At 55.5% G+C, this 27,125-nt stretch overlaps 1 protein-coding gene across 4 annotated transcripts in view; it reads right to left on the bottom strand.

The window, feature by feature from the left end:
• Window positions 1-1,745: 1,745 nt before the first annotated feature.
• Window positions 1,746-27,125, bottom strand: part of LMX1B (LIM homeobox transcription factor 1 beta) — an 87,402-nt gene continuing 62,022 nt past the window's right edge. Inside the window, exons 3-8 of one of the 4 annotated variants that reach the window (XM_054236833.2) lie at window positions 11,039-11,271; window positions 8,845-9,047; window positions 8,590-8,667; window positions 8,401-8,467; window positions 6,377-6,541; window positions 1,746-6,088 (exon numbers count right to left, since the gene is read on the bottom strand). In XM_054236833.2, coding sequence (XP_054092808.1) covers window positions 5,931-6,088; window positions 6,377-6,541; window positions 8,401-8,467; window positions 8,590-8,667; window positions 8,845-9,047; window positions 11,039-11,271 — 904 coding nt within the window. In that variant the 3' untranslated portion in view covers window positions 1,746-5,930. The remainder of the gene's footprint in view (window positions 6,089-6,376; window positions 6,542-8,400; window positions 8,468-8,589; window positions 8,668-8,844; window positions 9,048-11,038; window positions 11,272-27,125) is intronic. The other 3 variants (XM_035257770.3, XM_054236840.2, XM_035257778.3) reach the window with 3 other exon arrangements.

The following is a 27,125-nucleotide window of genomic DNA, read 5'->3' as shown; positions in this document are numbered from 1 at the left end:
GTGTAGATGAGGACGTGAACCGGGGGTCCTTCATGTGGCTAGACTCCGGAGGCAGCTGACCGCCCAGGGGCTATGAATGGCAAGCCCAGAAGAGGGTGCAGGGTGGGGCCTGCCCCAGGGGGCGCTGGTGCCTGTGGACAGCCAGAGGAAGGAGAGGTGGCCTTCGGTGGTCCCCACCACAGGGGTGGAGAGAGGAGGCCGAGGAGCATCCAGAAGCCTGGGGGAAGGGAGAGAACACTGGGACATCAGTTCTGTGGACAGGAGGCCCAGAGGCATCCCAGATGCAGACATGCAAAGATAGGCAATGATGCCCCGTGTTGGGCAGGCAAACGTCCCCATGAGCATACCGCCACATCGGGGACTCACCTCTCTGGGTGCAGAGACACGCAGCCACTCCAGGAGACACAGTCATGCATGGCGCCCTGATACTTCTGAATGCCCAGCTTCATGCATGACACATCCAGGCAAACCGGCCCACAGAACTACTCCATAGACACATGCGCGCGCCCACACCCTGAGATTCCTCATCACATGCGGAGGAACCATGAGACTTCAAGGAACCCACCTTGAAAGCCAAATTCCTTTGAGGCTCTACTGTCACCACCACACTTGCCATCCCTGCTGCCGTCTCTGGAGAACCCCAGCCACATCCCATCCCAAGGCATCACGATTACTCAGAATTTGGCTTCAGCTTCTTCCTTCTCCCATGCCATACTCCTCTGGGAGCTCATCCATCCCGTGCCTCAGTGGCCAGCCACCTGGTTCCTGAAGAGCCGAGTGTTCGGCATCCAGTCACTTTGAGGCCCAGCTCTGGCCCAGGACGTCTTCACTTGGATGCCCATGAGATCCCCAGCTCACATGGCCAGATCACACATCTCCCTACTTCCTATGCCTCCTGTGCCCCCATCTTGGTGATCCAGAGACCTAGATGCCGCCTGGACAGCTCCCCACCAATATCTCCAGGATCTGCCCCCTCCTTTCTCCCCACCATTGCCATCCTAGTCAAAACCATCATCACCTCTCACCTGCTGACCTAATTCACCTCCCTCCTTCCATCCAGTTCCCCTATCTAGTTGGATCTATTCTCTACTCGGCAGCCAGGCCCTGACTAGTCCGGCCCTGCCTTCAGACTTTACTGTTCTTTCCGTTTAGGAGATTCACAGGATTTTGCCTGCCTCAGAGGTTTTGGACAAGCCTGGAATGCTCCCAGACACCCCTCCCCACTCCCAGTCCCCCCGGTGTCAGGTAACTGCAGATCTCAGTTTAATATGTAGCTTCTTCCAGGAAGCCTTCCACGATGCTCCACCCTCTAAACAAGGTTGGGTACCCAGGTAACGGGGCTTCTTTGTACCACATCTGAGCTCATATCACACTGTTGATCTCCTTGAAGCAGGGATGACCAATCCCCAGTTCTCAGCCTGGGGGCTGGCACTTAAGGGCCCTTCGCAAATATTGGTTGATTGAATGAATGAAAGTGTTGGAAAATGGGATAGAATGAAATGGAGACCAGGTGAACGCATTTCTTTTAAGGTTGGAGATGGCTCTGGGTTGGGATGAGATAAGGGTGGAAGAGATGAGAATCACGGGAGGATTGGGCAGGAACAGGGACCTCAAGCCCTCCTGCCTCCTGACCTGCTGTCCCTGGTGGCCATCAACAAATCTGCTAATGTCACATGCGGGAGAGGCCCAGGCCCAGGAAGCCCCTTCCTACATCCAGGCCCTGCCCCCCAAGAAGAAGCACCACAGGCGTGTACAGGTCGGTTTATTTACAAATATACTGATGTCTCGTCTTTTTTTGTTGTTTCCATTTTCTGCTGTTGTGGGAAGAAGTGGAAGGTGAGAGTGGAGGGCAGGGCGGGGGTGATGGTGTGGTAAATGCTAATAAATAATTTAACAATGACGAGTTATTAAATAAAATGTGTCTGGGGATGGCGGGTGGGCAGTGAGAGTCTGTCTGTACAAGGAAAACAGGCGTGGCCGGTGGCCCATCCCCACACCCGGCTGGACTGGGCTCCCATGGGACCCCCGTGGGGGGAGGGTGGGGGAAACCAGCAAAGAGGCTCATTGGTAACAGTGCCTTCCAAGGGCCAAATGTTAGAGGGTTCGTCTTTCCTGCTCCCCTGGGCCCCCAGGCCCCATGTGCCTGCGAGTGTGGGTCCGTGAGCCTCAACATGCATCCAGGTGTGAGTGTGTGTGTGCGAGTGCGTGTGTGCAAGCGTGGGGCCCTTTCCCCACAGGGCAGACTTAGCCCCAGAGCTGCAGGCTCTCCCTCACCCTAGGTGGTGCCTAGAGCTCAAGGATGGAGCCAGGCAGGCATCAGGCAGTCCTCCTTCCCAAGGCTCCCTGTGTGCAACATGAAAAGGGTGTTCAGAGGGAGTTTGGGGGAGGCAGCTTCTTGCTAGTAGGCTGCAGGGCTTCCCAGAGGAGAAGAGGCTGTCCCCAAACCTATGCTGGGAGCTTGGCACTCATCTGATGCAGTGCCAGGGCCTTCCCACCTTCACCCACCCTCAGGAAGCCTCCTAAGATGCCCAGCCGTGTGCACCAAGCCCCTCTCCGGCCTCTTTCCAGGCTATGCTGGCACCTTGGTCTGACCCTTGTGAGGAGCGTATCTGTGTAGCCTCCCTGTGTGTTTCCTGGGATAGCGAAGCGGCTGGGAGGCTTCACGGAGCAAGCAGATGAGGCTCTGGCTGGGGCCATGAGCCGGGCTTCGTGTCCCTCCTCTGCCCTGTGTTAGCTGGGCTGATTCTTTCCTCTTTCTAAGCCTCAACCTCCCCAGCAGGGAGGTGGAACTTGGCTTTTCGTCAAGACCCCTCCTGCACACCTCTCATTCTGTGTTTTGCTCCGGAGACTACACAGTTATCTCCCTCTTCCCAACCCAGCCCCCCTAGTGATGAAGATCCCATGTCATGGCAGGGGTGAGGGGTGGTCCTGGCTACTCCCTGCCCAGCTCCCAGCGAAGGCTGCACCTCCTCCCATAAGGTGGGAGAGGCCTGCCCGGCCCTGCAGACCTTTGCTTGCTGGCCCTGAACACATCGCCTCCCTTCTTTGAGCCTCAGGCTCATCTGAGAAATGGGTCCCTGCCATGTCTAGACTCTCTGGCTGGGCTTTCCTTCTGGGAGAGAAGCCCTTGAGGGCAGGCCCTGCATTCTTGTTCATCTGTGTGCTACGCCCAGTCCAGGGCTGGGTGGAATGGGTGCTGGTGTCTAAGAGCCTGTGAGCAGCAAGGCACAGCATAGAGCAAAGTGTCCCTAGCCACGGCTGACAGGGCACCTCCAGCATGAGGGGCTCTCTGAGGTCCCTTCTGGCTTTAACAAGCGTGCTGTCCCTAGACCAGCTCCCAGCATGGGGTCCTGGCTAGATTCGGGGCCTTGTGAGGGCCCAGAATGGGAAGAGGTGACCCCAGGGGCTGGCAAGTTTGCTAAGAACAAGTTGTGACCCCCTGACCTGAAGGTCATTCACAAACCACAGGGGACGATGGGGCTGGCACGATGTACCTGTTCTCAGCTCAGCTGTCACTAACCCGGACCTCGGACAGGTCTCTTCCCCTCTCTTGCCTCAGGGTTTCCAGCTATAAAATAAGAAGTGGGGGGTGAGATGACCGTTTCTGATGTCGCTTCCAACGTATCGGGTCTGGGAGAGAAGGGCCAGGTCTCCTGCGAGGTCAGGTGTCTGCCCCTGCATCTGCCCAAAGTGTCCCTGGCATGATTCAGATGGTGCATGTGCAAAGGGAGAAAGAGGGGTGTGTCTCCAGAAGCCAGCACAGCTGCTGCCCAAGGGACCCATGGTGGCACAGTCCCTGGTGGGCTGAGGTGGCAGAAGGACCAGGACATCAACTGAAGTCCTTGAAGAAGCTCTGTTTGGAAGAGCTTCAGCAGGGCCAGCTGGCTGCTGGGACCCGATGGTTGACACAGGGCTGCATGTCAGGCGAGGAGGGTGGCCTAGGATGCACTGGGGGAGTGAGTTCCCCAGCAAACAGGGGAGCAAAACCACAGGACAGGTTGAACTCGGAGAAGTCCAGAGATCCAGGCAGAGGGTCTCAAAGGTGGAAAGGGATACTTGTCATCCTTACTTGCTCAAAGGTTGGATCAGGCAGACCTTGTGGTGGCGGCTTAGGGCTTGACTTTAGAGTTAAAGGCAGGGTTGTGAGCACCTGAGCAAGGACACAGTGACCAGCAGGGGCCAGGGTGGGCTCCCCAGTCAGGCCCCAGCAGCTCAGCCTCCTTGCTCTGACGGGGTTAGAAGTTGAGCAGACCGGGGCTGGGCTGGATCGAGTGTATCTGGCTTCCAGCACGGCGCCCAAAAGGATCTGCCATCTCCCTGGGGGAAGGGGGCAGGAAATGCAATTGGAATGTATCCCCCAAAGAGGATGGATTAATGGGCCAATGTCAAACACGGAGAGGCCACCCTGGTCCACACACCTCGGGTGAGACACCTAGGGCCAGCTCCTCACTGGGCAGGTGTGCTGGGAGAGAGCAAATCAGTGGTCACAGAATCAGGGTGCAGAGAAATTCCACAGGCGGGAAGGAATCGAGTAGGAGGGAATGGAACGGGAAAGAGGGCACGGTCCCTCACTCGGTCTACACAGTAAGTGCCCCCATCATCCTGTGTATACAGAGGGAAAGATGTGGCTTAGCTGTCACCTGTGTGTGGGGTCCGGGATTTAGTTACAGCAGAGCAGGGTGACTTTCCAAGGTCATGTGGCCAAATCACTCATTGGTTTTCAGGCCACATTAACAGGATCAGGGTGCCACAGCCGGAGAGGAAGGTACCTGCTCCCTTCTGGCCAGCTGACAGCAGCGGGAAGGTGAAGTGATACTGCCCCAGAGACAGCTGGAGGCCTGCTAGAGGGACAGTGTTGAGAGGAAGAGCTGGAGAAGCCTGGCTCTGGGAAGCAGAAAGGCACAGCTGCCTTGGCTCACTCATGTAGTGAGCCCCTTGTCATTGGAGGTATGTGAGGGGAGGCAGAGGGGCTGGGGAGGACCACATTGCAGATGGGGTGCCCAGCAAGTGCTTTTGAGGTCCCTGGCCACATGGAGTTTCTGCCGTCTGGCCTGATGCTATCTGGTTCTCGGGGCTCCATTTGCCTCCAGAGTTGGTGGGCCTGGGGCTGCCCTCCCTGCCCAGGAAGCCCCCATCTGGGCCCAGGCTGGGATACAGCTGAGTCCGCATGCTTCAAGCTCACCTCCCTCTCCAATTGCTCTAAGAAGCGGGGGTTCCCTGTCCCTATCTGGCCTCCTTTCCCCTTTCTGACAGGCCAGGGCAGACCCACTGAGCACCCCGTCCCTTTCGGGCTCCCCACAAAGCTGTGTGCATGTTTGCGTGGGTCTGCCTGCGCGTGTGCATGTGTCTGCATGTGCCTCTCTGTACCTTCGCGCCTGGCCAGACTCAGGCCACGAGCACACCTCCTGACCGTGCCTCCTCCTCGGGCCTTCCCCACTGCTGCTCCAGCCTATTCCAGGCAGTGGGCCTGCCCCCAGAGGCCATCCCTTCCCTGCTGGGGCACAAGTACACACACTTCTCAGGTCACCGCCTCATGACACCATTGTCTTGGGGGGCTTGCATGGAGGGCCACGGACACAGAGAGGACATTTAAAAAAATAGAGAGAATTTAAGCTTCCCAAAAAAGAGATGGGGAGGAGGCGATGGAGGCCAAGGTGGGGCTGGGAGGCAGGTGGCCATCCGAGAGCTCTGGGTCCCTGGGGATGACAAGGTCTCTGTGGGCAGGACACAGCCCCTGCCCAGGCTGTGCCCCATCTACCGGTCTGGCTGTACCCCATGGGCACAGTGGCCAGGCCTGGCTGGCCGAGGGGAGGGCACCGTATGGCTGTCTATAGTCTGTGCAGAGAGCAGGGCGGGGTGGCCAGGCTGGCCAAGGAGGCTGGCGGTCCCCCCCAGGCCCCTGCCCAAGCGTCCGTGCACCCGGCTGGCTCTCAGGAGGCGAAGTAGGAACTCTGCATGGAGTAGAGCCGGTCGATGGGGTTCCCCACACGGGCCTGCAGGGAGCCAACATCTGAGGAGCCAAGGAAGCAGTCACTGAGGCTGGTTAAGGAGGTATCGCTGTCGATGTCGTGGAAGATGGAGTCATTCCCTGGGGGGCAGAAGGGGTGTCAGGACCGGCATGCAGGCTGGGACTCCTGGGGGACCTGTTAGTCCTGTAGGCTGTGTGACTGGAGGCCAGGGAGTGGTGGGATGGCCTGCTGGCCAATGTCACCCAAGAGGGGCTGAGGCCCTTCCTGTCAGCAGGAGGCAGGAGGGCTGTGCTGGCCACGCTGCCTGAGGCCGGGGGCAGCAGGTGGCTGTCATGGCCCTAGGCCTGCCCAGCCTGGCAGGGGGCAGGGGTTGTGCTGGGGTGGGGGGCAGAGGTAGGGCGGCTTACCATAGGGGTTCATGTGGTCACCTGGCATTTGGGGTGGCGTGAGGCCCTGCTGGAAGGGGTCGCTGCTGCCATAGGGGCTCTGCTCCATGGCCACGATCTGCTGCTGTGGCGGGGCCAGCGGCGTGTAGGAGGCCATCATGCCCTCCATGCGGCTGGACAGGACCTCTGGGGACACAGTGAGCCTTCACCCACTGGCCCGGCCCATGCCCTCCCGGCTGCACCCCATGGCCCAGCTTCCCCAGCAGCCTCTCCTTCTGGCCTCCTTGGGACTCCCAGGTACCCCTCTCTAGCTGAAGCTGTCCAGACACTGACTCCCCAGCCCTTCCCCAGGTGCACGCTCCAGCTCCTCCTGCAGACTCGGTTTGATAAAAGCCAGAGTCCTCCCTTGCTATCTTCTTTCCTCCCATCACCCACCTACCCAGGGGATCCAGGGAACAGGGGGAGGCAGACCCCACACAGGCAATAGCGACTCTGCCCTGCATCTGGGAGTGCCAAGGTCTCAGACCCAGGCCAAAGAGGCCCCGGGAAGGCTTCCTGGAGGAAAGGGCATCCACCCTGGTGTGACTTAAAGAACTAGCAGGGGCTCGACAGGCTGGAGCAAGGGAGGCAAGCCAGGCTGAGGGGCAGCAAAGGCCCAGAGGAGACAGACCAGCAGTGGGTAAGGGTGCAGCACGCAGGCTGAGAGCCAGGGAGAGAGGTTGGTGTGTGGGGAGACCAGCTGAGAGGGACTGCAGGTCATGGGGAGCCCTGGGGGGAGCCCCCTAGGCTGTTGGGAGCCACAGGAGGGTCTTGGCAGGTGAGGACTAGAAAGGCTGGAGGGAGAGACCAAGGCTGGGGCCAGTGGGGGAGGAAGCCAGAGGAAGGGCAGGGTCTCTGTCAAGGTTGCTGTGGGAGAGAGCTCCTGGGAGGGTGGGAGAGACACAAGACTTCACTCCCCAACTTGGCACCTCAGCGGATCACAGCGTGGGACAAGAAGGGTCAGAGGTGACTCCTGGTTCCTGGTATAGACAGAGTGGATGGTGGTGGCATTTGCAGAGACAGGGTGGGGAGGAGGAGGGCATGCCATGTGCGTGTGGGCAGGAGGGAGGGGCGCAGGATGGAGGGAGGCAGGAGGGAGGGTGTGGCATGGGCTGGGATGAGCTGGGGGGACTGTGGGACTTCTCGGGCTGTGTCCAGCAAGTAGCTGGGAACACAGGGGTGAGACACAGCCCAGGATCTGGCTGGGAGACCAGAGGCCAAGAATGTAGCCTTGGAAAGGGCAGAGGGGGAGTGAGGAAGAAGCAGGCTCTGAGGCTGAGTCCAGCCTAGGTCACTGGCCTGGCCCCCAGTGCCCTGGCACCTGGCCAGAAGCCTCCCTCTCATGGGGGAGCAGGCAGCTGTGTCCCCCACCCGCTTCTGTAGTCCCAGGGAGCTCCCTGCGCCTCCCTTCATGGTCTTGAAGGTTCAAATTCTCATGCGTCCCAGTAACCAGCCTGGCTGGAGATTCTGATGTGGAAACAGCAGTTTTGGTGAAGCCCAGTGATGAGGGACCTGACTCATGTCCCTGAAACCAGTCCCTCACACCTCAGCAGGAGCCTCTCGCCTGCCCGGACAAGCTTTGCCTGCAGAATTCCAGCAGTGGGGTAGTGTCCTCCTGTTAAAGGCACAGGCTCTGAGCACCAGGCTTGGGGCCGAGGTCCAGCTTTGCACCTGACTGGCTGAGGGAGGGATCCCAGGGAGTCCCTCAGTTTCCTCATCTGTGAAACAGGACATGGCAATACCCTCCCTTGCAGTGATCTGTGAGGACGGCATAAGAGGGCGTGTGCTGAAGGCTGAGCCCGCGTCTAGCTGCCTCTGTCTCTCCTCCCAGGGTCCCCTAGTCCCCATGGCTTCTCTATTTCTCTATGTCTCCATGGTTTTAAGGCAGAAGTTCCCTGGGCTCTGATGGCCTTGGGGGAAGGCTTTTCAGAAGTTTTATTAAAGGACACATCCCGGGTCCCCTGGTCCCTAGCCTTGGGACAGGCACAGCCCCGGCCCCAGCTCACCCTGGCCCAGCCGCTGGGAATTCTGCTGCTCCTGCTGCTGCTGGTGCCGCCGAGCCAGCTTCTTCATCTGCAGGGAGAGCTGGTTCAGGCCGGTGCCACCCCTCCCCCCAGGCATGGCCAGCCCCACCCCCTCTGGACCCCTGTCTTCTGGCTGCCCCCTCTACTCCCACCCTACCCGGGGCCTCTTACCTTTGCTCTTTGGTTCTGAAACCAGACCTGGACCACACGCACACTGAGGCCCGTCTCAGCTGCCAGTGTCTCTCGGACCTGGCCCAGAGAGAGGGGGACAGGTCAGGCCCTCCAGGGGCAGCAGCTGGGAGACGGTGGGTTTAAGGGGATGATGAAATGTCGGGGAGAGATGGAGGGATGTCCCTAGCCCCAGCAGGAGCAGGGGGTGGTATCCAGAAAGGCAGCCCTCAGCCCCACCCCCCAGCCGCCCCTCACCTTTCGGCAGGGCTTGGATGAGACCTCAAAGGAGGCCTTGAAGGCTCTTCGCTGCTGTGTAGTGAGGATGGTCCGGGGTCGCTTGGGCCTCCTTGGGTCCTTCCCGTCATCCCCGCTGCCCTTGCTCTGGCTGCCCTGCCCCTTGGCCGGCTTCATGTCCCCATCTTCGTCCTCGCTCTTCACTGTGGGGGACACAACCCGGCCTGTCAGGAAGGGCCAGGGACAGCCCAGGCCTCAGTCTTGTCCCCTTTGGCAACCTGCTGCCCGACAGGAGACTGCACCCCTCTGCTGACACCTGCCATGGCTCCCCAGTTCCCGCAGGATAAGGCCTACTTCGCTCCTCTGGCCCTCGGGCCCTGCCTCACCTGGCCCCTCGTCTCCTGCCCGCTGTACCCTGCAACTCCCTTCCCCGGCACACACTCCTCACTTCCTCATCCTGGGCCGCAGGCACACCTGCACAGGAACTCAGACAGGTGCACCTTGGACAAGCACAGCATGGGCGTGCACACACATACATGCGGCCACACACACACTCAGGAAGCCAGGCCCACTCAGGAAACAGGCACACAGGCATACACACATGGTCATGCACGTGGCTCTGTGTGTGGACATACGCAGAAGTGTGCAAGACATGCACCTTAGATATTCATGCAAGAGTGCTCATGAGCGTCGCATACGCACACACTCATAAGACTCACACACTTGGTACAAGCGGCTCACAGGTGTATTCACACACACGGGCCCATGCTCATGGGCAATAACAGACAGGCATGCATGCATGTAAACAGACATACAGCGTGTGCATTCACCCAGCACTACAGCCACACCCACTACACACACACAGAACTTCCACGCCCCAGGTTTGGGTCTCAGAAATGCCAGCCCCAGATGGATGGCCAAACTATCCACTGGCCCAATTCTCCCCAGCCACCACTGGGCCTCCTGCTGCCCCCTGGGCTGGTCTCCCTTCTTCTATCCTGTCCTCTTCAGAATGTGGGGGTGATCTCCCACTGAGACCCCTCTGTTGGGCCTGGCATGAGGGGATCACTGGCGCCTGGCCAGCCTTTGCTCTTCCTCAGGAGTCTGGACAGCCATAGGGCCAGCTGCAGTGGTGCCCTGCCCAGGGAGGGGTAGGGACAGATGGTGGAGAACTCGCTGCTGGCCATGGCAAGCCCTTCCCATATGGCAGATCCTGTTGCCACAGGGCTGCAGGTTACCACGGGGCCTGGCAGACCGGGACACCTCCTCTCCACACCGCCTGCTCCAGTCCTTCCCCACTGTTCCCATGAACAAGGGCTGAAGCCACTTCCTGGGCTTTCCCTCCTTAAGGCTCATTCCTGGCTGGGCTTGCCCTGTCCACCAAGAGGGTTCCAAACTGCCCTCATCCTTCTGGGGGCTAGAGCAGAGTAGGGAGGGTCCTTCACCCTGGGAAATGGGGTCTTTCCCTCAAGCACAAAGGGCCCAGCCCCTATCCCTTGCCTGGGAAACAGTATGGCCCAGGGCTGTTTGCTTTACCGGATGAAGGTTTCAGGGGGCCGAGGAGGGGAGAGCACACCAGGCCCCTGCCTCTCAGGTGTCCCCAGCCTGTGGACCGGGTGCTGGTGAGGACCCCTGTGGAGCTGTGCTGTGTGTGTGGGGGGCATAAAGAAAGAGAGCACAAGGGGGATGGGCCAGAGAATAAGAGCTGTGTGTGTACACACATGCGCAATCCACAGTACATGTGAGCATGTGTACAAACATGCATGTGCAGCCGTGTGGATTGGTTAAATACCACTAAATGTGCACACGTGTGCTGTATCATATGCCTATGTGTGTGTACGCCTAAGTGTGGTTTTTGTATTCCCAGGTATGTGAACATATATCTCCACATTTATTTACATGTATATATGCTCAGGGTAGGGATACTCCTGTGTGCATTTTATGTGCTTGTGTGTACATGTGATCACACATGTGTTTATATGTATGGATGTATAGCTCTCAGGTAGTGAGCAGAGCACATTTTGTGAGCCTGGGGAGATGCACGTTCGTGTCATGTGCACGCAGGTGGACACATCAGTGTGCAAATGCATCGGGACGTGCATGCATCATCTGTGTCCAGCTCAGGTCCTGGAAGCAGGAGATGGCTTTTCCAGCCAGGACCCCCCCCCCAGGACACCCCAGCAAGCCCCATCCCCGAGGCCTGCCCCCAGCTCACCAGAGTCGGACTCGTCGGGGCTCACGGAGCTGAGCAGGTCCTTCTCCTTCTCGTAGTCACCCTTGCACAGCAGCTGGCCCTCCTTGAGCACGAACTCGTCGCCCTTGCGTAGCTGCCGCTCACAAACGCAGCAGCAGAAGCAGCCCAGGTGGTACACGCACTCCAGCGCCCGCATCACGAACTCGGTGGGGGCGATCTTCTCCATGCAGCCGCTGCACTTGGCCGCGAAGAGCCTGCGGATGCACAATGTGGGTGTGTGGGCTGTGCTCAGAAGTCCCTCCCAGAGGCCACTCTTGCCGAGGGCCTCTCCCTCTTGCCACCCTGACCCTCAGACCTAGGTGAGAGGGAGAGGCCCCCCTTGGGCACTGTCAATATAGTAGGAGGGCCCTGCAGCCCTATTCTTCTGCCTACAGGCCCCCAGTGGCTCTGGGACGGGTGCTGGCAACCTGCCTAGAGTCACCTCTCCCAAATGAGGCAGCTCAGGGCCCTTCCAGCTCAGAGACATGGTGGCCACTAGAGGGCAGTGTGCAGGGTCCACCCAAACTTTTCCTGGGGGCCAGGTCAGCCCCCGTCTGGAGAGGATCCCTTTCTACTCAAATTCCCCATCTGCCGCTCCTCTGATTCTCCCTCACCAACACATCCAAGCAACTCCCAGCCCCGACTAACCCACTGCCCAGCCTGGGCCTCTCCTCTCCTGCCCGAGCAGCTGCCTGGTCCCTTCCCTGGGCTCCTGGCCCCTTCAATCCTTCAAACCCCAGCCCACACAGCAGCCATCACACACACAGGAGCCAGGGAGATCTTTCTAAAATACAAATCGAATCAGGTTGCTTCCCTGCTCCAGACTCTTCCATGGCTTCCATGGGCCTTGGAGAACATCCGAGCTCCTGAGGCTGGTACTCAAGGCCCTTCATGATCCTGCCTCTCCCCTCTTTACCCTCTGCTTCCCCAGGCTTCAGCCCCAAAGAACAGCCTGAAGTTTCCCCAAAGCACCATCATGGCAGCCTTTCAACATATTCCTTCTCCGTCCTTTGGCTTGGCTAACATCTTCCTATCCCTCTGTCACAGCTTACGCATCTTCATCCTGAACAGATATTTACTGAGCACGTACAGAATGCCAGCCCTGCTCTAAGCACCTTATGTGCAGAGATGCATTTAATCCTTGCAACAACCCTACAAGAAGAGAATGAACATTAACCCCATTTTAGAGATGAGGAAACTGAGGCGCTAAGAGGCAGAGTCACTTGCTCTGGGTTGAATGGGTAGCAAATGCTGGAGCCAACTACCAGGCTGAGCCTAATTCAGTCCCTATGTGACAAAGTGGTAGCATCTCCCATCATCTCCGCAGACAAATGAGGGCGGGGGTCTCCGGGCCCTGGCCAGCACTAGCAGGAGGGGCTGAGCAGCACACCCTCCTCCGCTGTGTCTGCTGACCGCTCCTCCCGACACTCCTCCACCCTGTCACATGTCCTGCTCTGTGGGAACTCAACTCAACAACACTTTGATGGAAAAATTTATGAAGAATCAAATTATTGCTGCTGGGAGGGAATTAAAACCATTTTTCATTCCCGGCATCCCCGGGCCACGTCTGCGGGCGCCACCTTGGGAGTGCTGTGCACATCCCATCCCTCTTTATGGCCCGCCATCACGGGCACAGATTACAGCTGCAATTCTCTACTAATCGGTTCTGGAACAGAAATGGCCATAAATGGGAGGCACTGCCTGCCTCCCTTCTCGGGGCTGCCGTCAGAACCACCCATGGTGAGCTGGTGGAGCAAAGTGGGCAAGGCCACTTTGAGCTCTGCCTGCTGCCCGAGCACTGGCCAGGGCACTCAGCTGGGGGCATGCCCAGAGACCCCTGCCACCCACCTCTATTCTACCCAACAGGCTCCTACTCATCCTGCAATGCCCAACTCCAATGCCACCTCCTCTGGGAAACCTCCTCTGACGCCCCAGTCTGGGGGAGGTGGCCTCCTCTATGCTCCCTGAGCTTCCCCCAGCCTCAGTTTACTCCTGTAAAATGGAGATGTCAAGCCCTTCCTGAAGGCTGTTGTCAGGATTCGAGGAAGCTGAGCATGTAACTCAGTGTGTGGGTATCACGGTGGAGTGACCTGCATGTCCCTGTCGGTGCCCTACTCTACCAACTCTACCGGGGTTCCACGAGTCAGGACCTAGCCCCATTCGATCCTCAAGGGGGCCTCAGTGAGTGTTCATAGAGCAGGTGAGTAAAGGCCTGGGGTGAGCCGAGGCTGAGGCCAGGCTCTGCTGTGGACACGTTGTACCCCAGCAGCCCGCAGGGCATGGCTCTGTAAGGGGAATGTGGGCTGGATTTTGGCTCTAATTTGGCCCTCTGGCTGAATCACCTTGTTCAGGGCACAATCTACCCAACTGTCAGTGACAGCTTCAGGCAGAGGCCCTGGGAATCCGGCTTTCTGTCCAGCTCTACTGAGGGGCTGAGGAATGAGCCTGGGTTTGTAGAACCTGCCACTCTGACATGGAGGGCACTCCTCTCCCAACCCCCAGTGCCCCTCTGTCCCCTCCCCAGGCTCTACCTGACCTAGTGGCCCTACTAAGGTCTGTAGCCTGACCTCTGTGGCCTCCCAGCGGACAGACACTGGCTACGTCGTTGCTAGCATGGCAGGGCCAGGGTCTCAGGGTCCCAGGCCAGGGTCGGCATACCCAGAGAGAAGCCGTTTTTAGGCTGGGGAGGGGGCAGCAGGGCGGGTGACCTGCATTTGCAGTCAAAGCCACGGTGATGGCTGTGTGCAGAAGAGCCGCGCTAATGCCTTGGCAGCAGGGGGTCGATTGCTACTTTCTCCAAACTCATCAACACAATCTATTATTAATACTTCTCCAAAGGCTCGGTGCCGCCATTATGGAGGCAGCGCCAGCCACTCAGGGCATCATCTGTTATCTAGATTGCAAAAACTCGGGAAATAAAACAAACTGCACGCACTTTATAAACAGAATGCGCCATCCGTTTGGTCTCCAAGCATCTCTCCACCCAATAAAACATCGGGGGGGATGAATGAAATACTCACTCCCAATTACCGGGCTGCCTTTGTCTACTGGGCTGGGGTGAGAGCGACTAATGGCTCGTGTGGGAGGCGTTGGGGATACCAGCGGGGTCCCCTCTTCTCTGTGAGCCTCCATTGCCCTTCTCTTCGTGCCTCCTACCACGGAGGACTGTGGAGCCAGTCCCAAAAGCAGGCCCAGCCACAGACAGGTGGCACTGGAATCACGTGGACTTGAGTTCCATGCCTTGTCCCACCAATTGCTAGCTGGTAACCGGGAAAGTAATGTTGTCTTCTCGAGCCTCAGCTCATGTATCTGTACGATGGGCTGAAAGACACTGCCTGCATCTCAGCATGAAGATGTAGTAAGCTGTCAGTATAAAGCAATGGGTGTGGCAGGCACAACCTCCATAATTTCCTTGCTGTGTGGCTTTAGGCAAGGCATTTAACCTCTCTGAGCCTCAAATTCTTCATCTATAAAATGGGAGTGATCAGGCCAGGCGCGGTGGCTTCTATCTGTAATCCCAGCATTTTGGGAGGCTGAGGCAGGCAGATCACTTGAGGTCAAGAGTTCAAGATCAGCCCAGCCAACATGGTGAAACCCTGTCTCTACTAAAAATACAAAAAAATTAGCTGGTGTGGTGGCACACACCTGTAGTCCTAGTTACTTGGGAGGCTGAGGCAGGAGAATCTCTTGAACCCGGGAGGTGGAGGTTGTGGTGAGCTGAGACTGCGTCACTGCACTCCAGCCTGGGCGACAGAGTGAGACTCCATCTCAAAAAAATAAAAAATAAAAAGAATGGGAATGATCATCCCCAACCATGGGGTTGTTGGCAGGGGCTGGATTCCTTTAAAGCCCTTGGCACCATGCTGGCATGAAGGAGGTCCTCCACAGAAGTCTGCCCTTCTCTGCCTTTCTTTGGTTTGGTGTGTGCCCAAAACGCCTTTGTTACTCGCCCTTGCTAGGGTCTCCATGATTCCTGGGAGCAGCCTGCAGCCTCCCATCCTAACATTGACTGGGTTTACAGGGCCCCACTGTGCCTCCTTCTCACACCACCCTGGGCTCTGGCCAGCCCTTCCAGCTTGTCTGGCCTGATCTGGACAGAGCACTCCTGGCTCCATTATCAGTCTCAGAACATTATTGAGCACTAACAATGCTCAGTTATCAGCTACCTGTGTCACCTCATTCAATCCTCATAAAATCCTGAAAGGAAGACGCTGTTTCCATTATTCCCATTTTACAGATGACCACAGTAATGTGCACAGGCCAGGTCACTCTTTCCAGGTCACACAGCAGCATCACCAGATACTCCCTCCCTGCTCTGTACATCTCAGCGTGCCTTTGCCCATAAGATGCCCTTGCCCTGGGCCCCGGGTACCATGCCCGTGTCTGTCTGTTCTTGAGACTTGGGGACCAATTCACCCCACGTTCTTATTATTCAACATAAGCCCGGCCCCCAGAAGGTGGGGCTGGGCATTTGCATCTCCCGCACAGGCAAACACTTTCCTCCTGCTGTGGGATCATCTGAGATTATGGAGTAAGAAATTCCATTTTCAGGGATGTCCTTCCTATGAAGAGTCCCAGGGTGTGAGAAGATATCTCCATATCCTCTGAGTTTTTATGGGTGTATTTGTTTAATGCTCAATTTATTAAACTCATAAGGCTAATAAACAAAACTCCTGAAAACCAATTTTTTCAGGAGCATGTGAACATGGATTACAACTCTGATTAATTTCTTAAGAGACACAGAGTATGGCTGATTCATTGACAACTGCAGAGACACAGAGTATGGCTGATTCTTTTACCTCCAATAACATCGGCTTCCTAACGTCCTGGGAGCACTCCAAGCAGGTCTTCATGCGCAGATCTTAGGGTCCAGACAGCAGATGCCAAGCTTGGAATCCTGGGCCTATCACTTCCTAGCACTGGAATCTTGCACAAATCCCTTCTCTTGAGCCTGTGTCCCCACCTGTCCAATGGGATGATGATGGAGACTGCCTTACAGGGCAAGGCCCATGAGATGGACTCCATAAACAGCGACTGTGATCACTGTTACCAACTCTCCAGGACTTCCCAACTTCCGCTTACTATCCTTACTGAGTCAAGATGTCCTACCCTCTCCTCAGTGCCATTCCCACACCCTGTCACTGCCCTTTACAGTTGATGTGGCTCTTCCTTGGGTTCTTAGAACATTTGACACTCCACACTCCATGAGTGTCAACCTACTCTCAGTGGGCCTCTTCCACCCGTCAACACAACCCTGTCCAGCCCCTCCCCACAGCCTTTGTCCAGACACTGCCACCTCCCACTTCACAGAGAAAGCAGAAGGTTAGGGGAGAGACATCCAAAGTTTGGTCTCGACTCCTCATCAAGTTAAATCAGATTACAAACCCTCTTCACTTCCAAAAGTCCAAGAGCACCCAAAAATGTCAGGATGAGCCCAAAGACCTCACTGTGGCACTCAAGGCCCCACCCACGCTGTGACACCTGGCTTTTGTTGCCAGGCTTCTCACTACTCCTGAACATAGCAAGTCACTTCTTGCTTCCTTAGGGCTTAAAATTCCAACTGCTTCCAAGGCCTGGCTTCTCTACCTCCTTCCTTTGCATCTTGCTAAACTCTCCATCCTTTAAGACCCAATTCAAGTGTCACCTCCTCTGTGAAGCCTTCCCTGATGCCCAGAATCCCAGCCACTCTCTAGTTATTTGTGTGTCTGCAGTCCCTACTGACCTAGGGTCTAATTTATCCCCTAGGCTCTGGCATGGAGAAGGTGCTTAGTGAGTGTTTGTCAAATGAATGCACAACCTTGCGTGAAATGAAATGGGCAGCCAGGTAGCACAAGAAAACATCAGGTATTCTAATCCCAGGGGTCTGAGACTGCCACCAGGTAACAAGGTAAGTGAACTTGCCCTCCTCCCGCCTCAGCCCCTTCACAATGACACAACTTGGAGTCCAGTTTGTTAACTTTGTATCCATGGAGCTCCATGCATGCCTCCTGCGGGGCTGGGAGTCCTCCACCCTAAAAGCACCCTCATCCCCTGTACCCAGGGAAAGACCCTGGGGGTACCATGTTTGTACTAAGTGACTCTTGTGACCTGAAGTGATTGGACCAGGCCTGGACATCTGACTCAAGGTGGGGGCCAGTGGGACCCTCTATCCCGTGCCCCTTCCTTCTCTTGCTCACTCAAGAGCTCTGTCAGTCCCCACTCCATTTTCAGGGGTGGCTCCCATACCTCCATAGCCAGCTGCACAGCCTCCAGTGAGTCACCCTCCTCCTCCAAGCCTCAGATTCCTGTTCCGTAAAATGGAGGTTTGACCTTTCCCTCCGTGGGTAATTGAGAATCTGGTAATTTTAACCCATGTGGGAAGGCTTGGTCCAGGAGGGATCTCAATAGGTGTGTGCTCCCTCCTCCTCCCCAATCTAAGTCTCTGGAACTTCCTCTTTGCTACATCCCATTTTTGTCTGAAGCACCCTAATTGCACTGCTGGGTCTGTGCTCTCCGTCTGTCCCTTTATAGGTATAGGCTGCACTGGGGACCAGGAAGATTCTGGGCTGGTTTCCTTTAGGGCCTCTCCATGCCCAAGCCCCACAGCCCCTGGGGCAACGACTGCTGGAAACACCTTCTCCCTCCGTGGGGACCCCGAGGTTTGGCCCCTGTAATTGCAACCCTTCTGTTCCCACGGGCTACACCCTCTCACATTTACCCAGTAAACACCCATGGAGGCTGAATCTGGGCTAGGATCATGGAAGATGCTTGGGGCATGAGTTGGATGGAATCTCATCCCAAAGGATGCATGCTTGGGAGGGGTACTGGGGGCATGGTGGGCAAGCTGAGAGGCACAGAATGCAGCAGGAGTCCATCTGGGGACTTCCTGGAAAAGGTGACATGACACATACTTAAGAACCTGGTTCTGGAGGCAAAGGTGTGAGTCTGAATCCCAGCTCTGCCACTTCCTAGCTGCCTGGCCTGGGCAAGCCACCTCCACTCTCTGAACTGGTTTTTCCATTTGAAAGCTGGCGATCCCAATGCCCACCTTACAGGTAATCATCAAAATGTACTGACCTCCCTGTGTCACACCTCCCCAGGCTGGTCGGAGGTGCCCAGGGTAGCACCGCCATAGAGCCTTTCTTTCCGACAGTAAGTGCTCAGTGTGGTGGCCTATGTTATGACTGTGGGCGGCTCTGATGAGGCCGTTGAAGGATGAACTGCAGTTCACAGGAGCTATGGGACAGGACTCTAGACACTCTCGGGGGCCGGGGGCCGGGGGCCGCGGCAGCTGCTGCTGCTAGAGTCAGCCTGTCACTTGGAGAGGGAGCCCCCCCCAGCCCCCGCACCGGCCTCCTCCCTGCCGGACTCGCTGACATCTCCCCCACGTGCCTGCCGCGTCCTTATCATTCCGGGCGTAGCTGTTTTTTATTTTGAGACAAAAAAGGGCCTGTTGATGGGGATCCAACTCAAACCAGCTGCAAACATCTGCTTTGATGCGGTGGCTGCGGGCCGGGCGGGCGGCGGCGGGAGCCGCGGGCGGGGGCCCCGGTGCGCGCGTCAATCACGCGGCTGGAATGCGCAGCGAGGCGGGCGTTCCTCGGGCCTCGCGGGGCCTCTCCCGGCCTCCCAGCCTCCCCAGGCCTCCTCGCCGGGCCGGGGCCGGGCCTGCCGCGAGGGCTGCCCCGGCGCTTCCTGCAGCCCGGGCGCAGACGCAGCTGTGCGGGGCCACTGGCCCCTCGGCCCTTTGATCCGCGCCAGGGGCTCTGCTGGGAGCCCCCAGTCGGGGCTGGAGGTCACGGGCCGGGGACAGGGAGGGACGGGCACAGCCGGGAGCCCGGGAGCCATCCTAGGCCAGCCTGGCCAGGGAGGCCCACATGCACATTCGGCGATTCCACAAATATTTCTTTTTTTCTTTCCTTTTTTTTTTTTGAGATGGAGTCTTGCTCTGTCGCCCAGGCTGGAGTGGCACGATCTCGGCTCACTGCAACCTCCGCCCCCTGGGTTCAAGAGATTCGCCTGCCTCAGCCTCCCGAGTAGCTGGAACTTACAGGCATGTGCTACTATGCCCGGCTAATTTTTCGTATTTTTAGTAGAGACAGGGTTTCACTGTGTTAGCCAGAATGGTCTCCTTCTCTTGACCTCGTGATTCGCCTGCCTCGGCCTCCCAAGGTGCTGGGATTACAGGCCTGAGCCACCATGTCCAGCTCTACAAATATTTCTTTAGTGCCTCCTTTGTGTGGTGCCCAGTGCTGTCTGGAGGTGGGGCTAAAGCAGTGAGCAGAGGCACAGCCCTTACCAATGCCCTCACCCCCAGCTCCTTCTCATCAGTGGAGGACATTCTCATGGGCGGAAGGACAATAACACTGATCTATTTTAACACATAGATAAATCTATTTCATACAGAGTATGAAGAATGGTGACTACAAGACAAAGAAGAGTGAGACAAGGAAGAGAGACAGGGCTGCAGCTTTAGAAGGAACAGTCAGAGGCATGACTGAGGCACACATTTGAGCAGACACCTGGGGATGGTATCCACAATATTGGGGGAAGGAGCTCCCTGCAGAGGAGCAGACAGTGCAAAGGCCCCGGGGAGGCCAAGCTTTGTGGCTGACTCCTGGAATCCCAGCACTTTGGGAGGCCAGGGTGTATAGATTGCTTGAGCCCAGAAGTTTGAGACCAGCCTGTCTCAACATGGCCAAAGCCTGTCTCTGAAAAAAAAAAAAAAAAAAAAAAAGGCCCCAGGGACCGAGTATCTGGGGTGTGGCTGGAGCAGATGCACTCAGAGGACAAGGTACATGCAGAGATGGGGGGCAGAGGGGACAAATCACATGAGACGGGGACCCTGGGAAGGTTTTGAGTGGGGGCACTGTGATCTGATTGGCATTTAATTTTTAATTTTTATTTATTCATGGAGACAGAGGGTCGCTCTGTTGCATAGGCTGGAGTGCGGAGGTATGATCTTGGCTCAGTGCAACCTCTACTTCCTGGGTACAGGCGATTCTCCTGCCTCAGCCTCCCAAGTAGCTGGGACTACAGGCACATGCCACCATGCCTGGCTAATTTTTGTATTTTTAGTAGAGATGTGGTTTCACCATGTTGGCTAGGCTGGTTATGAACTCCTGACCTCAAATGATCCACCTACCTCAGCCTCCCACAGTGCTGGGATTATAGGCATGAGGCACCGTACCTGCCCCTGACTGGCATTTTAACGAGGTTCCTTAGGCAGCTGTAGGGGGGCACCAGGTTAGAGGGAGGAGCAGGGAGTGGCTTTGAGAAGTTAGCACAATGAGGCTGTAAGTTCAGAGCCAGGAGGGCAGGGGAAGCCTTGAGAAGGCAGACAGGGACCCGAGAGGATGCGCGAGAAAGGATGGCATCGGGGATGAGTCCAAGATCTCCTGGCCTGAGCATCCAGAATAATGGAGTTGCCATTAGAGGACATGGCGTCTGCGGCGAGGTGCAGGGAAGAACGGGGAACGCAGCCCTGGATGTGTTAGGTCTGAACTGCCTTTCAGGCAGCCATGTAGATAGTTCCAGGGACAACTGCTTGTTCGAGGCTGGAGTTCAGGGAGGGGCCCAGGCTGGAGATGCTATGTGGGGGCTGCCAGGATGGAGACACACCCAGAGATACACATCACACAGACACACTTACACAGACACACTTACACAGACACACTTACACAGACACACTACTACAGGGTGAGCAGCCATGCCCATGGGGCTTGGCAGCTGACAACTGGTTTCCCACCTTTGGGGCTCTGACTTCCAAAGGGTGGTGGGAATATGGAGGCTTCTGTGGGGCCAGACCTTCCCTGGTGACAGGCAGGAGCCCTCCTGCCATCAGCGAGACGGGTCAGGTACAGGTAGGAGGTGGAGCATCACATCCCTCTGACAATCCTTCCCTGCATCCTTTCTGGCTGAATTTGGGACTTGAGTCCAGGATAGAAGAGCTGCAGAAAATCCTGGGCCAACCAGGCATCAGAAAGGCTTCGAGCTATCCGCCAGGGACCACATAAAGGGCTTTACCTGTATTATTTCACGAACTTTTGGGTTCACCCTCTTCCCCCTTCTTTCTGGCCCTTCACTAGTGAATTCAATACATTTGACGATTTTGTGATTCTCCCCCTCACCTAACATTTACCCAATGCCTACTATGAGCCAGGTCCTCTCCTGGTCCGCAGTAGGAACCTTCTCCTCCCACCTGCTCATCAAACCCTTTGAGCTGGTCCCAGCTACCTTCCCCTATTCTCATTGAGGTCACCAGCTCCTGGTTGCCAAATCCAATGGTCATGATTATCATTATTATTGTTTACTAAGATGTATGGACTAGTTTCCATATAGCAGGCTCTGTGCTTTATTTGTCCATGGGCTCCTCTTCCAACAGACCCCCGAGGGGTCCGCACCATCACTCTTTGCTAGAGAGGAAAGTGGTGCTTGGAGAGGGCACATGGCTGCTTAGTGTCTGAGCTGGGGTTTGAGCCTGGCACACTGTGTCCCCGAGCTCCTGCTCACCCTCCCAGTCTCTGCTTGGATTCTCAGACCTCCCCGTTCTTGAAGCCCTTTCCTGCTTTAACCTCACCTGTCCTGGCCTCCTCCCAAAACAACTCTGCACTTGCTTCATGAGCATGGAGCTGCTGGCCTCTGGCCTGGGTTGGGGGCACTGGGGTTGTGGGAGGATGATGGCCCCTACAGTCCAGAGGTCTGACAACACACGTGGAAGGTGAGAAACCCTAGGCCATGGGAGACAGAGGCCTTTGGATTTCTCTCCGGGGTCCTGCATGGCCAGAATAGGCCAGGTCCAGAGCCAGGTGTCCAGGAAGGGCTGGGGGCTCCACGCAGTCTGAAGCCAAGCAAACTCAGCCAGGTGGAGGACAGAGTGGTGGGGCAGGAAGGACTTTCTGGACACTTCAAAGAGTTCAGAAGATTCCAATGGGGGAAGTGTTGGGGCTGGGAATGTGTGTGTCTGAGGCCAGAGTTAGGCTCTCTGTCGAGGTGGAAAAGCAGAGAGCCCATTCTGGGTGGGAGAAGTTGAAAAACAGCAAAGGTGTGAAGAAAATGGAGGCCATTTTCAGGGTTAGGAAGATAGTGGGTCAGGTTGGAATATGGGTGACAAAGAAAGGTCAGGCTGGAAGCCTGGTCATATCTCTTTTGTTCTCATCAAATCATACATTGATCTACCCATCAATTCATGCATCCATCCACCTACCCAGGTATCCACCTGTCCCCCATCCGCCCACCCCTTCAACCATCTATCCACCCATACGAACATCCACGTGTGCACGCATCCATCCTTCCACTTATCCATCCATCCACCACCCATCTATCTCCCCATCCGCTACCCATCCACCCTCTCAACCAGCTAGCTGTACAAACATCTATGCCTCCATCCATCCAACAAATACTTAGCTACTTGCTCTGTGCCAAACCCCATGTAGTGATTCAGCTCCTCCTGAAAGGGCAGAAACTTTGACTATACGACTTGTCTATACTGTAAGCACTCGCAAGCACCCACCGTGAGTAAGCTCTGTGCTAGATAATGGGAAATCAGCAGGGTCACAGCCTCCAGGGAGCTCCTGGTGGAATGGGGAAGCAGGTATTCCATGGAGTGGAGTCTCAGATCTCCAGGGCACCATTAGAGTGTCCAAGTGGTTGACCCAGCTCATATTTTGACCCCACCATTCTGATTCCAAGGATTTTGGACTGCTGTACATAGACCATAGCATTTTTTGTTTTGTTTTGTTTTGTTTTTCGTTTTTTTTTTTTTTTGGAGATGGAGTCTTGCTCTTTCACCCAGGCTGGAGTGCAGTGGCGTGATCTCTGCTCACTGCAACCTGGGCCTTCTTGTTTCAAGCGATTCTCCTGCCTCAGCCTCCCAAGTAGCTGGGATTACAGGTGCCCACCATAATGCCTGGCTAACTTTTGTGTTTTTTGGTAGAGATGCGGTTTCACCATGTTGGCCATGCTAGTCTTGAACTCCTGACCTCATGAACTGCCCACCTTGGCCTCTCAAAGTGCTGGGATTACAGGCATGAGCCACCGCGCCTGGCTGACCATAGCATTTTAATTAGGGTTATAACAACACTGATAAACTTTCATTGAGCAAGTGTTTTCTGGAACAAACTCTATTAAAGCAGTTTAATTTTTTGATCAATCTTCTTTCTTTTTGATCAATAATTTTCTACTTTTGCCATTATTTCCCTAAAATTATTTTCATTGAGATAAATTATTTTTCATGAAAAAATTTCCATAAAGCTTTGCTCTCTCATCAGGTTTTTGCCTATATTGTATCCTGCCGATGGGCTCTGGTTAATTTGTGACCAGTGACACATCTTACCGTGGTCATTTCACTGCTGTCAGTTATGTTTTATATGGATTATTTTACCAAGTTACATTTTCTCCAGGCTTAGGCAGGGTGGTTTTCAATGTTAACAAAATTACCAAAGTTTATTACTACAAATTTTACCAGGCAACTGAAAAAAACATGCTCGGGGTAAAAACCATGGGGTCAAGACAGATTTGGGGGTGTCGTATGTTGGGTTCAAATGTCCAGCTTTAGCTGGGGCCCCACAGATTAAGTGAGCCCCTTCTTGCCTTTCAGAGACTCAAAGACAGTGACACCTCCCTCTCTTGGTTAGGCTTCATGGCAGTTTCTCCACATTCTTTTCTTTCTTCTTCTTTTTTTTTTTGACAGAGTCTCGCTCTGTTGCCCAGGCTGGAGTGCAATGATGCAATCTCAGCTCACTGCAACCTTGGCCTCCCTGATTCAAGCGATTCTCCTGCCTCAGCCTCCCAAGTAGCTGGGATTACAGGTATGCGCCACCATGCCCAGTTAATTTTTTGTATTTTTAGTAGAGATGGGGTTTCACCATGTCGGCCAGGCTGGTCTGAAACGCCAGACCTCAAATGACCCACCTACCTTCGCCTCCCGAAGTGCTAGGATTACAGGCCTGAACCACTGTGCCCAGCAGTTCCTCCACATTCCAGTCACCCTCTGAATGAACCTCAGTTTGTCCATGTAAGCCCTTGAGGTATGAAGTCCAGGAGCTCTCTCCTCCAGAGGGAAAGACCAACCATCTCCTCCCTTATTTCCCATCCTATGCTCCTCTTAATGCAGCCAGGGATAGCATCAACTTCGTTAGCCCAGTCACTGAGAGCCTTACTGCCTAGTCTCTCTCCTTCTCAATGCCCTTGAGCATATGCCCTGTGCTCCTGCTTGAATGTTTGAATCCAGGCTGTGAATGAAGCTGGTAGACGTTCCTACTAGATGTTACACTCCACTCACTCATGGGAACCAGCCCAGCCCTGTGCTGGGAGCTTCACACTCAGGGGCCTCATGGATGCCTCGTGACCACTGCTGGAGGTGGGAGTCTCTTCCTTACACGGGTCACCCAGCTGGTGAAATGCAGAGCTGGGGCCTGGGAAGCAAATGCCCCAGACGTTTGGAAGTCTGATACCTGCTGCTAGCCAGTGGGCTGTTGTGTGCCGGGCTGACTTTTTGTGGGGACATAGCTGTATTGGGTGGGCAGGATGAGTCCCCTGGCTGAGTCATCTACAGAGGCCTGAGAGAACACTCTGAGAAGCAGGTGCCAGAGAGGAGCAGGACTCCATGCTGAGCCCAGGGAAGCCCGGAGTGAAGGGAGCAAGAGCGGGAATTAAAAGGAGGTATATGAAAATGTGGGTGGCACTCATTTCCTGCCAGAGACAGGGATCCTCTGCCAGGGAAGGAGAAAAGAATCTGGGGGACTACATCCCTGGGTCTCTTGCACTCTGGCTGGGGACGGGCAAAGGGTGGGCAAGACAGGTCGGGACCCGGCCTCTGGGACAGGCAGGGCCCGCTGCCCACCCATTTAGTGGGTAACAGATCGCCCCAAGCCCCACCCGAGCCGCCCGCAGCCTGCGGTAGCCGCTTAATCACCGCCCGCCGGCCACATTAGCATAGTAATGGCCTTTAAATTGAGCCTCTTTGTTTTTTAATTAAGCTCCCAGCAGGTACAGAGAAGAGCGATTATTGAGGAAGCTGCCAGTGCTAATCGCCCGCAGTCATTTGACAATTAAAAAGCGCCTAGCTTTAACCCTTTCCCCTCGCCCGCAGCGGTTCCCCCAGCATTTATCCAGCACCAACTGTGCGCAAGCCTTCCCTATGGGATCTGTGGACTCCACCCCTAGCAACTCAGAGATATCTGAGAGGTCTCTGCCAACACCCCCATTTTGCTGATGAGCAAACTGAGGCTCAGAGAGGGGAGGTGATTTGCTCAACATACCCAGCTTGGGCATGGAAGAACTGGGGTGGCAGACAGGTTGCTAGAGAAAGCTGGCTGCTTGTTCTTTGCACCTTGTCCTGTGCTCTGCTTGGAATACTGTCACGCTCTGGATCTGGCCAAATGCTCCTCATCCTTCCCAAGCCCCATGGCATGGTGTTCCCAGGGTATCCTCCTCTTCCTGCCAGTTCATCCATTCCCCCAAATACTGATGCAGTGCTTATTGCGTGCCAGGTGCGGTGTTGGGTGCTGGGAACGGCAGCGAACAAGCCGATGGGAGACAGCCCATCCCGGGGACTATGGTGGGGAGCGAGTCAGAGAAGGCCACTTTTCGGAAGACAGAGATTTGGGCTGAGACGGGGAGGGGAGAGGAGGGTGAATCAGCCAGGCAAGTATGGGAGGTGATGGAGAGGCCAGGCAGGAGAGAAACACTGAGTGCAAAGCTCCTGAGAAACAACAAGAATCAAAGAGAAGTGAAAGGTGCAGAGGGTTTTGAGGAGGGCGGGCTCGTGGAGCAAGAGGAAGCTGGGGAGTGCAGGAGCTTGCCCAAGTGTGCAGAGTCTTACACACTATCTGCTTGACATTTTTAATTTTTAAAAATAATTGAATATGTTTTTGAATAGGTAATGCACTTCGTGATTTAATACTGAAATGTACAAATACAAAAGGGTGTTCTCTGCATCCTCCTCCACCCCGTGCCTAGCCATTCGGTCCCCTCCCCAGAGGCAACCCAGGTCTTTTACTTGATCCTACACCAGAGATACGCCATACAGACCCAACCCGACACAGAAGAATCCGAGTATATCCATCATTCCACTCCCAAGCCAGGGTTTTGTTTTGGTAATGAGGACTCGTTGCGATTTTTTTTTTTTTTTTTTGAGATGAAGTCTCACTTTGTCGCCCAGGCTGGAGTGCAGGTGCAATCTCGGCCTCCCGGGTTCAAGTGATTCTCCTGCCTCAGCCTCCAAAGTAGCTGGAATTACAGGCAAGTGCCACCACACCCAGCTAATTTTTTTTTTTTTTTTTGAGACAATGTTTCGCTCTTGTTACCCAGGCTGGAATACAATGGCGCGATCTCGGCTCACTGCAACCTCTGCCTCCTGGGTTCAGGCAATTCTCCTGCCTTGGCCTCCTGAGTAGCTGGGATTACAGGCACGCGCCACTGTGCCCAGCTAATTTTTTGTATTTTTAGTAGAGACGGGGTTTAACCATGTTGACCATGATGGTCTCGATCTCTTGACCTCGTGATCCACCTGCCTCGGCCTCCCAAAGTGCTGGGATTACAGGCGTGAGCCACCACGCCCGGCCAATTTTTGTATTTTTGTAGAGACGGGGGTGGGGGGGGGTGGGGGGGTTTCACCACGTTGGCCAGGATGGTCTCTATCTCCTGACCTTGTGATCCGCCCGCCTCGGCCTCCCAAAGTGCTGGGATTACAGGCGTGAGCCACCGTTCCTGGCCTTTCTTTTTTATACAAACACTAATATGCTCTATAACTGTTCTACACCTCATCCGGCCACCTGCCACCCCCATCCCATGACTGGAGATGACTCCCGGTCAGGGCAGGAGAACCTGATTTTACAGCTGCCTGATCCTCTATTGCAGGGCAAACCCTAATTTATTTAACCCATGCCCTGTTGATGGCCTCATGGGCCATTTAAAGGATTTTTGTCTTAATCTCAAGAGCCACAGGAAGTCATTGAAAGGTTTTAAGTAGGGAGTGGCTTGAGTGATTTACATTTTTTACAGATCACTTGTGGGGAGACTGGCTAAGAGGTTCCAGGCTGGTGCCCTGCAGGTGGGAGGTACTGCAGTAGGCTGGGGATGCCAAGTG

Source organism: Callithrix jacchus, chromosome 1 (genome assembly GCF_049354715.1).
Source record: "Callithrix jacchus isolate 240 chromosome 1, calJac240_pri, whole genome shotgun sequence".
In the NCBI taxonomy this organism is placed as follows: Eukaryota; Metazoa; Chordata; class Mammalia; order Primates; family Cebidae; genus Callithrix; species Callithrix jacchus.
Note: the sequence above shows the minus strand (reverse complement) of the source record. Positions and strands in the feature narration are given on the sequence as shown.